We start from the raw sequence: 12,009 nt of genomic DNA on the forward strand, positions 1-12,009 counted from the left end.
ACATGAGTCCAGGGAACGGAGATGTATTTTTGTGCATTAAAGAGTGCGAACACATAATTTTTTCACAATAAGTGAATACAAGCTTAACTTTTAGGTGTTAGAATTTAAACCAAATTTACTCTTAAAATAATGGATTCCGAGACCCGAGTCTAACCAATTATATACATTTTGTTTAAAATTTTTAATATTAAATATTAAAGTAAATCGGGACATTATTATTTTTGACTGTTACGACATTTTTTTCTTGGAATATAGAAAGGCGAAAAACATAGTCTTTACAGAGAAAGAGAGAGGAAAATGATGTGAGAGCGACATCTTTGTCCTTCTGAGAATCATAAAAACCCCTTAGGGTTCTTTCTATTTTGTGACCCCTTGAGCTTCCACAGCAATTTCTGAGAAAAATGGCTACCTTTGTGGACTGTTTTGTGTTAATTTAATGACTAGGGGGATCTCTCAAGGCTTCAGGTGCACTGATTTTACCACATTTCTTCGTTGCTGAGCTCTTTATTTTGTTAAAGTTTTCAACTTTCCTCTCGGATGCTTCATTTCTTGGAAAAATGCAACTGTTTTTTTAAAATTTCTGTGCTTGTTTTGTTTTTATAGGGGAAGATTGTGTTGGTTTAATGTTTCTATCATCTACATTTATGTCTTGTTTCTTGTACATTGTTTACCGATCTTGGGATTCCAATTTATGGGTAATATTAATGATATACTATCTTTTTCATGATTTTTTTTGAAGTTATTGGGTTGGTTTTGGTTCTCTCTTCATTTTGTTACACTGTTTTGATTTATCTGATTCATGATAAACACTTTCTTTTCGTATTAGTCTTTCTGCTTGCTTTACATTTTCTTTTAAATTCGTACATTTTGTCTCGGTGAAATTTGGTGTGATCTGACAATTTAGTGATGAAAAAACTCAAAGGTGGTAATCTTTATTGTGTTTTCCGAATATTCGGCTTATGCTGGCTTGAAATTTTTTGTTATTGTGATTGTTCTTTGGACAGGGTAGTCACAGAAAAGTTTTAAATTTAACTTGTAATGTTTCTAGAAATACACGTTTCGGCCAACATATCTCCCCCAGTTGATAAATTCACAGTCCCGAGCATGTGTGGAATGATGCTATGTGTTATGAAATGACCTTTAAATTTTCACATAAATATTGATTTTGCGGATCTTTGAGGGGAAGAATCTATGCTAAACAACTTGGTGACTCGAATTATTCCCCATTGTCCCTGCAGGTATGCGTGGTGGAGACCAGGAAAATTAATCGTGGGAACGTTTACTCCTTTTGTAACTTCATGATCTATATGCTGACTCCCTTTTCCATGAAGTTCATCTGTAACATTCTTGAGAAAGCGACAGGCAAATCATAAATAGCCGTTCCAAGTAATGGGTTCTTTTCGTGGAAAATGTGAAATAGTGGAGTTGAAGGATCAAACAGTTCGTCGTGTTAGAGCACTGGAAAAAGAACAAAAGCTGCCAAACACAAAAAATGGATCAAGCAAACTATTAAAAGCTGACATTGACAAGCTCTTCGAAGCTGTCAATCTTAGAGCATCCAAGAGTATAGATCTATCCGAATTTCATGGAAATGCTTCGAAGAAGCCTATGCGGGTTGCTGGCTCTCATTCATCAGGGATAGGATTTTCCGAGCCCGTCTCTTTGAAACAAGCTCTCAGGGGACTCTGTATTTCTCAGGCTGCAGAGGTGGCTGCCATGAAACGGCTGTCGATGACTACTGCATCTCCGAGGATCTCGGAAGCCAGTAGAATCACAGAATTGTACAGGTCTGTTGTAACAGAAGCTGATGAATCTGGTTACTCCGTAAATGAAGATGGAAAGTCGGAAATTAAAAATTTTCCGGTGCTCCAAGAAAGTATCTCAAATTCTTCAAACTTGGTACCTGGTATGATTCAAGATTCTGTGCTGAAGTTAGGAACCCAAAGTTCGTGCCCTAGTTTAGGTGGCAAACGAATCGTAAGAGACACAAAATGTGCTTCAAATGAGAAAAGAGAAATTGACGATCGTTCTTCCATAAAGCTTCCGCAGCACTTTGACGAGCCTGAGACAAAGCCGAGGAACCAAGGTGCCCATTCTTCTCATTTTCCCCTTCCTTTACTCCCTAAGGGTGCAGAATCCTCTCTTGTGCATGACAACATATCACCTGCATTAGAAACTGATAAGCAGATAGTGGGATCTGTAAGCATGGTTGAAGAAGCACACAGGAAGGTTTCAGTTCTGCCCCATCATAGTGGTGGTGATAGTATTCCAAAGCCGGACAAGAAAATTTCAGTCTCAAATAAGGTGCTAAGTGTCCCAAATATGGATTACTCATACTCGAAACCAGTGAGTAAAACAGCAGCCAAATTGAAACGGAAATCAAAGTTGCAGACTGCACCCAAGAGCACCGCTCGTGCAGTCAAATCAATCATCATAAGCAAGAATCTTGTCATAAAAAGACCAAAGAAAATAGATTCTAAAATATCTTACAAAGCAAGTTGCGGTCTGAACAATGGTCCTAGGGATTTGATCTGCCACAAGTGCCAATGTTCTTTGAAGGATTTGAGCAAGGATCCCCAAGAAACTACTGGTGCTGAAGTTTTTACTGGCATTATGAGCCATGAAAGCAAACCAGTTGGAGTTCAGACCCAATGGGAAAATAGAGGCACTCTCGTTGTTAAAACAAAAGGGGATATCTCCCAAAGCTCAAAAAGCAGTGTTTGTGATTTTAGTAGTAGCACCACCAGCCTCAGTGAAGAGAGCAATCTAAGTGGATCAACTCTTGGAAACAGACCTCATATGTCTAAGGATGTGAGTTGGGAAGCAATCAGCCGCATTACACAACATGGTTTCTTGGGGCTGAGTCACTTTAACTTGTTTAAAAAACTCGGTTCCGGAGACATTGGTACAGTTTATCTTACCGAATTGATAGGAGCAGACTGCCTATTTGCCATAAAGGTCATGGATAACGAATTCTTGGCAAGGAGGAATAAGATGGCTAGAGCTCATACGGAACGAGAAATTCTGAAGATGTTGGATCACCCGTTTCTCCCGACACTTTATGCCCAATTTACGTCGGACAATTTATCATGTTTAGTTATGGAGTTTTGTCCTGGTGGAGATCTACATGTCCTCCGGCAGAAGCAGCCCGGGCGATATTTCCCCGAACAGGAGGCAAGGTATGAAGTTTAAGGTCCATTATCATGGATTAAGACCAATTAACTGTTTCTTAAGTTGGTCATTTTATTAATTCCTTCTACATATGGTTCTTGCAGATTCTATGTGGCTGAGGTGCTTCTTGCTCTGGAATATTTGCACATGCTAGGTATCGTGTATCGAGATCTTAAACCGGAAAACATTCTTGTCCGCAAAGATGGTCACATTATGCTATCAGATTTTGACCTTTCGCTTAGATGTACAGTTAACCCAACTCTAGTTAAATCTTCATCAATACCCGAGCCACCTCGAGTCTCTGGACCATGTGCTGGGTCTAATTGCATAGACCCCTTTTGTAGCGGCCCCTCCTGTAAAATGTCGTGCTTTAGTCCTAGGCTTCTACCTTCAGGTGCAAGGAGGAAGCTAAAACCCGATGCAGCAGCAGCACAAGCTAGATTGTTACCTCAGCTCGTGGCAGAACCAACAGATGCACGGTCCAACTCCTTTGTTGGCACACATGAGTACTTGGCTCCAGAAATCGTCAAAGGCGAAGGCCATGGTAGTGCTGTCGATTGGTGGACATTTGGCGTGTTTCTGTACGAGCTACTTTACGGGAAGACGCCCTTTAAAGGCTCTGGAAATGATGAGACGTTGACTAATGTGGTGTTGCAGAGTCTCAAATTTCCGGACACCCCTATTGTTAGTTTTCAGGCCAGGGATCTCATCAGAGGACTACTGATGAAGGACCCCAAGTATCGTTTGGGTACAGAAACAGGAGCTGCTGAGATTAAACGACACCCGTTTTTCGAAGGCCTGAATTGGGCACTTATACGATGTGCCACGCCTCCTCAGATACCCGAGTTCCATGAGTCAGAACATTTGCCGATGGCCCCATCTCAGGGGGAGAAGTTGGTAAATTGTGGTGGTGATGGAGAGCATCTTGAGTTCGAGTTGTTCTAAGAGATCATAAACATGTTTATTCGAACAGGGCACTTCATCATCTTGTAGTAACATCATGTTAAATGTGTATTGTTGAAAATGTTGCGAGATATGAACTAGAATCTATTAATATTAGATTTACAAAATCCGACGGTGCCGAGTGGAAGGGCCGTCGCTCAACTCCGGTAGCACAGCCGAGACAGCGACGGGTCGAACAAAAAAATAACTATTTGTTCTCTCCTCGAAACATTCGTAAAATCTCGTCTAATAGATGGGTAGAGTTTCTTAAATTAAATATTAAATAAATAATAAATATAATAAATTATAAATAAATTATCTAAAATAAAATTCTATCAAAATGTCAATACTTCATTTCATACCTATTTGAAAGGTTTTTTCAATCTTTTCGACCTTGGTTCCGTAGATGTACATTGGCTACATATTCCGGGAGTCATGCATATCTACTCTTTATCTCATGATTCGTAAGTCAGGGTGCTCGATTACCAAAGCCAAATTGAGTCAAACGAGAAAAAATATCAAACCAAACGGCATCTTTGTATCTGGTATTTAATAAATTACAATTTGGATACATTTTCAAAAGAATCAAATTGAAAACATTGGCTTAATTCATGGAAAAATCCAAGTCTCGAATACGATGTCTCATACGTAGGGCTCGAATCGAATCGAATTTTAAGATTTTTTCAGTATTCGAGCTCGAATCCGAATAAACATATTCGAAGCTCGATTCGAAACTCGAACTTTTCCATGGATGATCCAAATAAGATATCCGTCTCACAAATACGACCCGTGAGACTGTCTCACACAAGTTTTTACTATATATATATATGTATATATATATGTACTTAATAATATTTTATTTATTTTTTAAATATAATGCTAAGGTTCGCGAACAATCGAACAATATAATTTTAGCTCGAATTCGATTCGAAAAATATTCGAACATGTTCGAGTTTGGCTCGAATTCGAACTAAATATTATTCGAACCGGTTCGAAAAGTTCGTGAACGTGCTCGGTTCGTTTACACCCCTACTCATACGATCATTAACATACAAGTCATTGGCTAATTATTAGAGATTTGGTGACAAGAAATGCATGGTGTAGTTTTCCTTTGGGGTAAAACAATTCATTTTCAAGATTTATGTTTTTAATGTTAAAGTTGTAATGTTGTATGTTTATTGTGAAATGCTTTGACTTTTGTGTGTGTGTTGAAATTTATTTACTTTTAGTGTCTGGATTAGACAATTTTAAATATGAAAAATTAATCAGAATATCTTTTTTGGGAAAAAGAACTTAAAAATTAAAATAAATCGTCTAAATTGAAAAGCACAACCAAACATCCATACTATATAAAATAGTTGAACGGATTAGAGGGACACCAAAATTTTTTTTACCAAAATTTCCCTTATATTATATAGATATTCAAATTTAATTTTATGTATATATTAGTAATTCTAAGCATTTATGATAGATAGGATAAATAACTTATTAATTTATTAATATATAAAAATCACAATGATATTAAATATATGAGAAAATTCATTTTTATATATAAAAAGAATAAATAAACTAATTATTTAAAAAATAAAATATATTGTTAATATTTAACATATAATATTGAATATATTATATGATACGTAATGTGAGCGCAAGCTTAACATATGCCTGTACATATATATAGCTTCGGTGGATTCAGACATACATATATTGATCTATTTACGAAATTAAAGATTGTTGCAACGGTAAATGGCCTCGATTTTGGCTGGAGATGATCTGGATAGAAAAGTTAGCAGTCATCATACTTGGACATATTCTGGGCGGCTAAGCTTGCAAGACGTGTGGCTGCAGACATCGAAAATGGGGAGGTGAAAGCCAATTAGATCGATGTACGGAAGCTCGGACACGATGAGAAGAAACTTTTGATGGATAAAATTCATAAAGCTGTCGAGGATCACTATGAGAGGTTTCTACAAAGGCTGGTGAGCTGCATTCATAGGTGATCTGCTTGTTTGTTCTTGAATGATGATCTAATATTTGTGTGCCAATGGATTCTTGATGGAAAGTGTTGTATGGTGGTTCTCATTAGGGTGGGAATAGACGCAACAAAAATCGAGATAAGGTACGAGCATTTGTCCGTTGATGGAGACGTGTATGTTGGAAAAAGAGCACTGCCCACTTTGTTTAGTGCAGCAGTGAATTCTATTGAGGCATATTCCGACGTACTTTGGATCAACCGTGCATGACTATTTGATTCTTATAATGAGTACTGATCAGAATTTTTAGATGGGTCTTTTCTTCTTTGATCACACTTATTGAATCGTTAGCATAACATTCAAGAAAGTAATAGAAGTATTCTGTTTCTGTATTTTGGGTGGTAATGGATCACAGAGTGTTTTGATACTGTTGCGGCCAGCCACTTCGAAGGAAAAAAATTGGTACTGTTGCGGATAGCCACTTCGAAAGAAAAAAAAACATTCAAATACTAAAAGATGTTAATGGGATTATCAAAGCATCAATTTATTTTTAAAATTTGTGTCGATTCTCTTAAATATTTGACCATCACTTCCTTGGTTTGTGTAAATATCAAGTTTTTGCTAATCAGGATGGTCCTGTTATACTGTTATTGGATCATCCTTGTGCCCGAAAAACGTCATTATTGCTCTCACTTGCTGGGGAGCTTGATGATGGTTTAAGGGTACTTACATTTCTTGTGACATGAATCTATTTCAAGATTTATATTCTGTTGCCAGTAGAAATAGAGAATCGAAAACAAAAGGTACCGTCTCATTAACTTTTTTTCTGTGATTTTTTGTACTCCAATGGAACAAAATTTGATTTACAAATTATACCTTTTCTTTACCATCTCGACTAAAGATGTTTGTGGAAGAAGTAATGGAACTGGTGGAACTTAATCCCATAAGAAACTCGCTAGTCAGGCAACCTGGGATTGATGGCCTTTCAACCGAACAAAGAAAGAGGCTAACCATCGCGGTAGAGTTGCTTGCAAACCCCTCCATCATCTTCATGGACGAACCAACATCTGGTCTCGATGCTAGAGCTGCCGCTATTGTCATGCGTGCTGTGAGAAATATGGTGGAAACTGGCAGAACCGTTGTCTGCACGATTCATCAACCGAGAGTATAGATATATTCGAAGCTTTTGATGATGTATAGTACAAATTATCAAATCTTCATACCTTTTTTTTTGTATCATTCTACCTAGGCCTGTCCATCGAGCGTCTCAGCAATAAACAGAGCATTTGGTACAGCTCCTTCTGATAAAGAGTGGAGGACGAGCCATTTATGCCTGATCACCCGGTCACCAATCCCATAAGCTGATAGAATAATTTGAAGTGAGTATTGTCACTCAGAAATCAAGCGTGGTATTACCAACCTTGTATTCTTGTAATTATTACCATCATTTTGATCTTACTCAATAGGCACTTCCCGGGGTTCCTAAGATCAAGAACGGGTATAATCCAGCCACCTGGATGTTGGATATCAGCACTCCAGCAGTAGAAAATCAACTTGGAGTGGATTTTGCAGGCATTTATGCAAATTCTTCCCTTTATCAGCAAGTCAAATAGGAAATCTTTATTTCTTGATTTTATTGTTGCAAGCTAATCTGAATCTCATTTCCCATTGCATTACATTTTTTCAGGAGTAATCAAGAACTTATAAAAGAACTAAGCACACCTCCACCAAGATCCAAGGATCTTTTCTACCCTACGACGTACAGGTACTCTCAACCATTTTTCAATCAGTGCAAAAGATTGTTTCTGGAAGCAGTTCTGGTCTTATTGAAGGAATCCTCGATATAATCCAATCCAATTTTTCATGACCATCATGATCGGTTTTATATTTCGTGCCATCGTTTGGAAAAAGGGACAGAAGACGTAAGTTCGCCATTTAATTTTCCAATATGTTGCCGTAACTTGCATTTTACCGGCGGTCTAAATGTAACATTTTTTGAGAGAGGAAAACTACATGATCCTCAGAATCTTTTGGTTGCTTTCTATTTCTGGCGTTCAGCAACAGCAACTCTGTGCAAAGCGTTGTTTCTCTGGGAGAACGGTTTTTTATCGAGAAGGTGCTGCTGGAATGTATTCTGCTTTTCCTTATGCATTCTCACAGGTATCAAGAATAACATGAAAAATTAATCTGCATATTCATGTTATACAATGTATTCGGTAGTTTTTATTGGAAATTTAGAAAACTGGAGTGTCTTATGTCGCACTAGGCAGTTCAAAACCTGATATTACTACGCAGGGTAAACATTTAAGTCGCACCCTTAAGTTTAGTTAGAGATTATAATATAAAGACATGGAAGTTTTCGTCCGAAAACAATCCATCCTTTTGAAAAGAACAAGATTAAAGCTCGGCTCTTTGATATAAAAGACTTCAGTTTGAATTTGTTTTTCTTGCAGGTGGCCATAGAGATGATATATGTAGCAGTTCAAACTATAATATTATATGTTCTTATACTATACTCGATTATCAGATTCGAATGGACCGTTGTGTAATTCTTCTGGTTCTACTACTTCATTTTCATGTGCTTAGTCTACTTCACCCTATATATACTTTTATCAATCATAGTCACTGAAAAGAATTAATGCATGTCATTGCAGCAAATTCCCATATGGTGGAGATGGTATTACTGGTGTTCTCGGTGGAGGGCTTAACATCTGGAATAGAAGTGCCTGGAGCTGGTGTTGTGACAGTCAAAGCTTACCTTAAACAAAACTTAGGTTATGATCATGATTTTCTACCCTTTGTTGGCGTGATGCATTTGGTTTTTGTGATGATTTTTGTTTCGATTTTAGCTTTGGGTATCAAGTGCCTCAACTTCCAAAGGAGATGAAGAAACTCTGCACAATCCTGATTTGTCTTCACGAGCCACTTGATTCAATTTTGTCTTCTTTTTTTATGCTACGAATTTCTTAGCTATAATAACAAGCGCTCGAAAATTGCAATTTTTTTTACTCGGCATATAAAAGCAAATAGGAGAATTGCATATTTTTTATTTGACTAAATTCTAAATTTGTGACTTTCGTATAATACTAATTTTAATCTAATAAAAAAATCTAACAAATGAACTGAAACGAATTAAAAAGTTAGTTATATATTTTTATTTACCTAAAAAAATTAAATTAGGAAATTGCTGCGGGTTCTACTGATGTAAAAACCCCTGCCAGACCAAAATCTCATATCGATTTTTAATCAGAATGAAATATAAATCTAAAAAATATAATATTGATAGACATGAATTATTCATATAAATTATCAAATATAAGTTTGAAATATTATTTGAAACATGAAACCTTATGGTTACACTTTCCAACTTTAAAAGCAAACTACAATATGGGCAAAGCCAGGTATTAGCCCGGCATAAATTTTTATCATTTTTATCTGTAGGATTTGTTTATTTTATAGTAAAAAAATGTGAAAATAATAAAATTATTATATTTTATCTAGTGGAAAATATTATTTATGTTTTTGTCCTCGGAAAAAACTTTTCAAATTGTATATTTTTACCTGTATTTTTTTTTGTTTTATAGTTACAAATCTAAAAATAATAAAAATATTATATGGAGATAATAAATAAAAATATATATGGATAACAAAATGATATATAACTCTAATTATTATAGAATTCAAGCAAAACATTAGATAAAACAAATATGCAAAATTAAGTATTTGTTAGTTGTGTATATCGATTTAGATAATTATTCACCTGAGTTAGCTTTTGGGGTTGAGTTATATTCAACTCTCAATCTTAACATAGTATCAGAGTCAAGGTTCACCGTTATGTGTTGGACTATCCTATGGACCACCCGATAATGTTTTGTAAACTTCAAACTTCAGGGATGAAGATGTGAAGGAGTGTGTTAGATGTTCCACATATGTTGAATTAAGTCCTTATAAGTTATATATATCGACTTGGATAATCATCTCCTTAGATCTAACTTTTAGAGTTGAATTATCTTGGAAGTCTCAAAAATCATTTCTTATTTTCGGTACCAAATCGTTAACATCTAACCATATAACAATAATAGAATTGAGCTGAAGGTTGTCACCTTACTCTCTAATTCACAAGTTTTTATCATTTTCTGTTACATCGCAATTTAAAAAGAGTTTAACTTTATATTAAAAAAATTAGTATTTTATTTTATTTGCCAAATAATGTTATCATGGACCGAAAATTCCTCACGATAGGGAAACGAACAAAGAATTAAACATGCGACTTTTAATTTGTCTAAGGACAGCCATCGTCTGATTGTTATATAAATATATTTTGTTTTGTTTTGTTTGCATCTCGTTCAACACATTAAACATTACTATTTTACTCGAAAAATTATATTTTTTTGCATACAAATTCGTGAATATTTTGTATCTCATTGCACCGTGTGTCAACGAATTTTGATTGAAGCTAGCATCTAAATTTGTGTACAATATAATAATATGTAAATTTTTTTGTAAATTTATAAAAATATATGTATCGTATGATTTAATTGTTCGGCGTATGGAACCTTACAAAACATTTACTTGAAAATATTACCATGACGATTATGCAAATTTAATAAATTTAAATTTGAAAAAACTAACTCTATAGCGAATATTTCAAAGTTTTAAGGAAAAAATTAGCAGCTTACATTGATTAACTAATTATATTTTGTGGCGACTAAGATTTAGGAAACGTGCATGGATTGTCGATTATGTCCCAACGCCCGACAAATTCATTTCAAATGAAATAAAATAAAGTTGGAAAAGGACAAATTAGCCGGGTGGCAAATGTTTGTGGCCTGCAGCAAAACAAAAGTCAGGGCACATCGTTCCAAATTCACTGAGTGTAGCATAGAATGCACTAATATTGTTCAAGATATTAACATCGTATCATTATTGTCCGAACGAATAAAAATCGCCAATTTTTTTTTAAATATTTCAGAAGAAAATGTCTTGTTTGATTGAATATTCGATGTAAATATGAATTTGAATATCCCCATGATGTCCTTAAAATTTAAATAAATAACGAGGGGTGAAGGTGAATTGACTTAGGCCTCCAGCATTGGATACTCAGCTCTCCCGGTCATAGAAATCATGTAATTAATTAATTAATCAATTAACTCTATTAAAAAATTAAGTTCTCTTAATTTAAAATAGCTACTTAGGACAAATCCCACAAACGATAAAATTCGAGTAAACGTGTTTAGTTAATTACAAATTGACAGGTAATTACTAATTAGCATGGACTTACGATGGTGTCTTTAAGTAGACAAATGTGTCGGGAATCATTAAATATATCAAATTATTCTAACTTAAGTTAGTAATTAAGAGATAAATAATTTTAATTTTCAGATTAAATAAATGACCTATGTACAATTTCGCTCATTTCACCTGATTAATTATCTTTGTGCGATTCAAATTAAAATAACAATAACAATAAATTAAATTTAACAGTGTCTCCACAATTAAATAAATTAATAAACTTTCTGACAAGACAAACTTTGTTTCATTATGTTCTCACAGCTGTCTTTGAACTCGTTCTTAACTACTTCCACCCATTTTCTTTGTGTTTTAAAATAAAATTACAAATAAAAAAGCATTCGAATTATTGGGAGGATTAATGCTTTTTATATTATATTTTATGCTATAAATCTATTTTTTTTTGGAAAAAAATAAAAATTTACGTGCTTTTTATGTCCTATTTTTTGTTTTCCCAAAAAAAAAAATGGTATAAAATGTGATTTGACTTAAATCGGAGATGGTAAAAATAGATCTAAAATTAAAATTTAAAGCATACATATAAATAATCAGACGTCGCGTATTGAATAATTAAAATATAGAAATAAAATTCAAAAGTTACTTTAATAAAATAGCAATTCACTATAAAAAAAAA

At 34.7% G+C, this 12,009-nt stretch overlaps 1 protein-coding gene and 1 long non-coding RNA gene across 2 annotated transcripts; both read left to right on the top strand.

Annotated features, from left to right (window-relative positions):
- The first annotated feature begins 280 nt into the window (after positions 1–280).
- On the top strand, positions 281–4,205 carry LOC140985807 (serine/threonine-protein kinase D6PKL2-like). The gene is made up of 3 exons (XM_073453743.1): positions 281–465; positions 1,239–3,179; positions 3,276–4,205. The coding sequence occupies exons 2-3, from the start codon at positions 1,390–1,392 to the stop codon at positions 4,114–4,116; spliced, it is 2,631 nt and encodes an 876-aa protein (XP_073309844.1). The 5' UTR covers positions 281–465; positions 1,239–1,389; the 3' UTR covers positions 4,117–4,205.
- Positions 4,206–5,848: 1,643 nt separating this feature from the next.
- Positions 5,849–8,126, top strand: LOC140963742 (uncharacterized). The gene is made up of 4 exons (XR_012172750.1): positions 5,849–6,109; positions 6,200–7,280; positions 7,382–7,465; positions 7,553–8,126. It is a non-coding gene; the product is annotated as an uncharacterized lncRNA (long non-coding RNA).
- The last annotated feature ends 3,883 nt before the right edge of the window (positions 8,127–12,009 follow it).

This window comes from Primulina huaijiensis, chromosome 1 (genome assembly GCF_012295235.1).
Source record: "Primulina huaijiensis isolate GDHJ02 chromosome 1, ASM1229523v2, whole genome shotgun sequence".
NCBI classification, from domain to species: domain Eukaryota; kingdom Viridiplantae; phylum Streptophyta; class Magnoliopsida; order Lamiales; family Gesneriaceae; genus Primulina; species Primulina huaijiensis.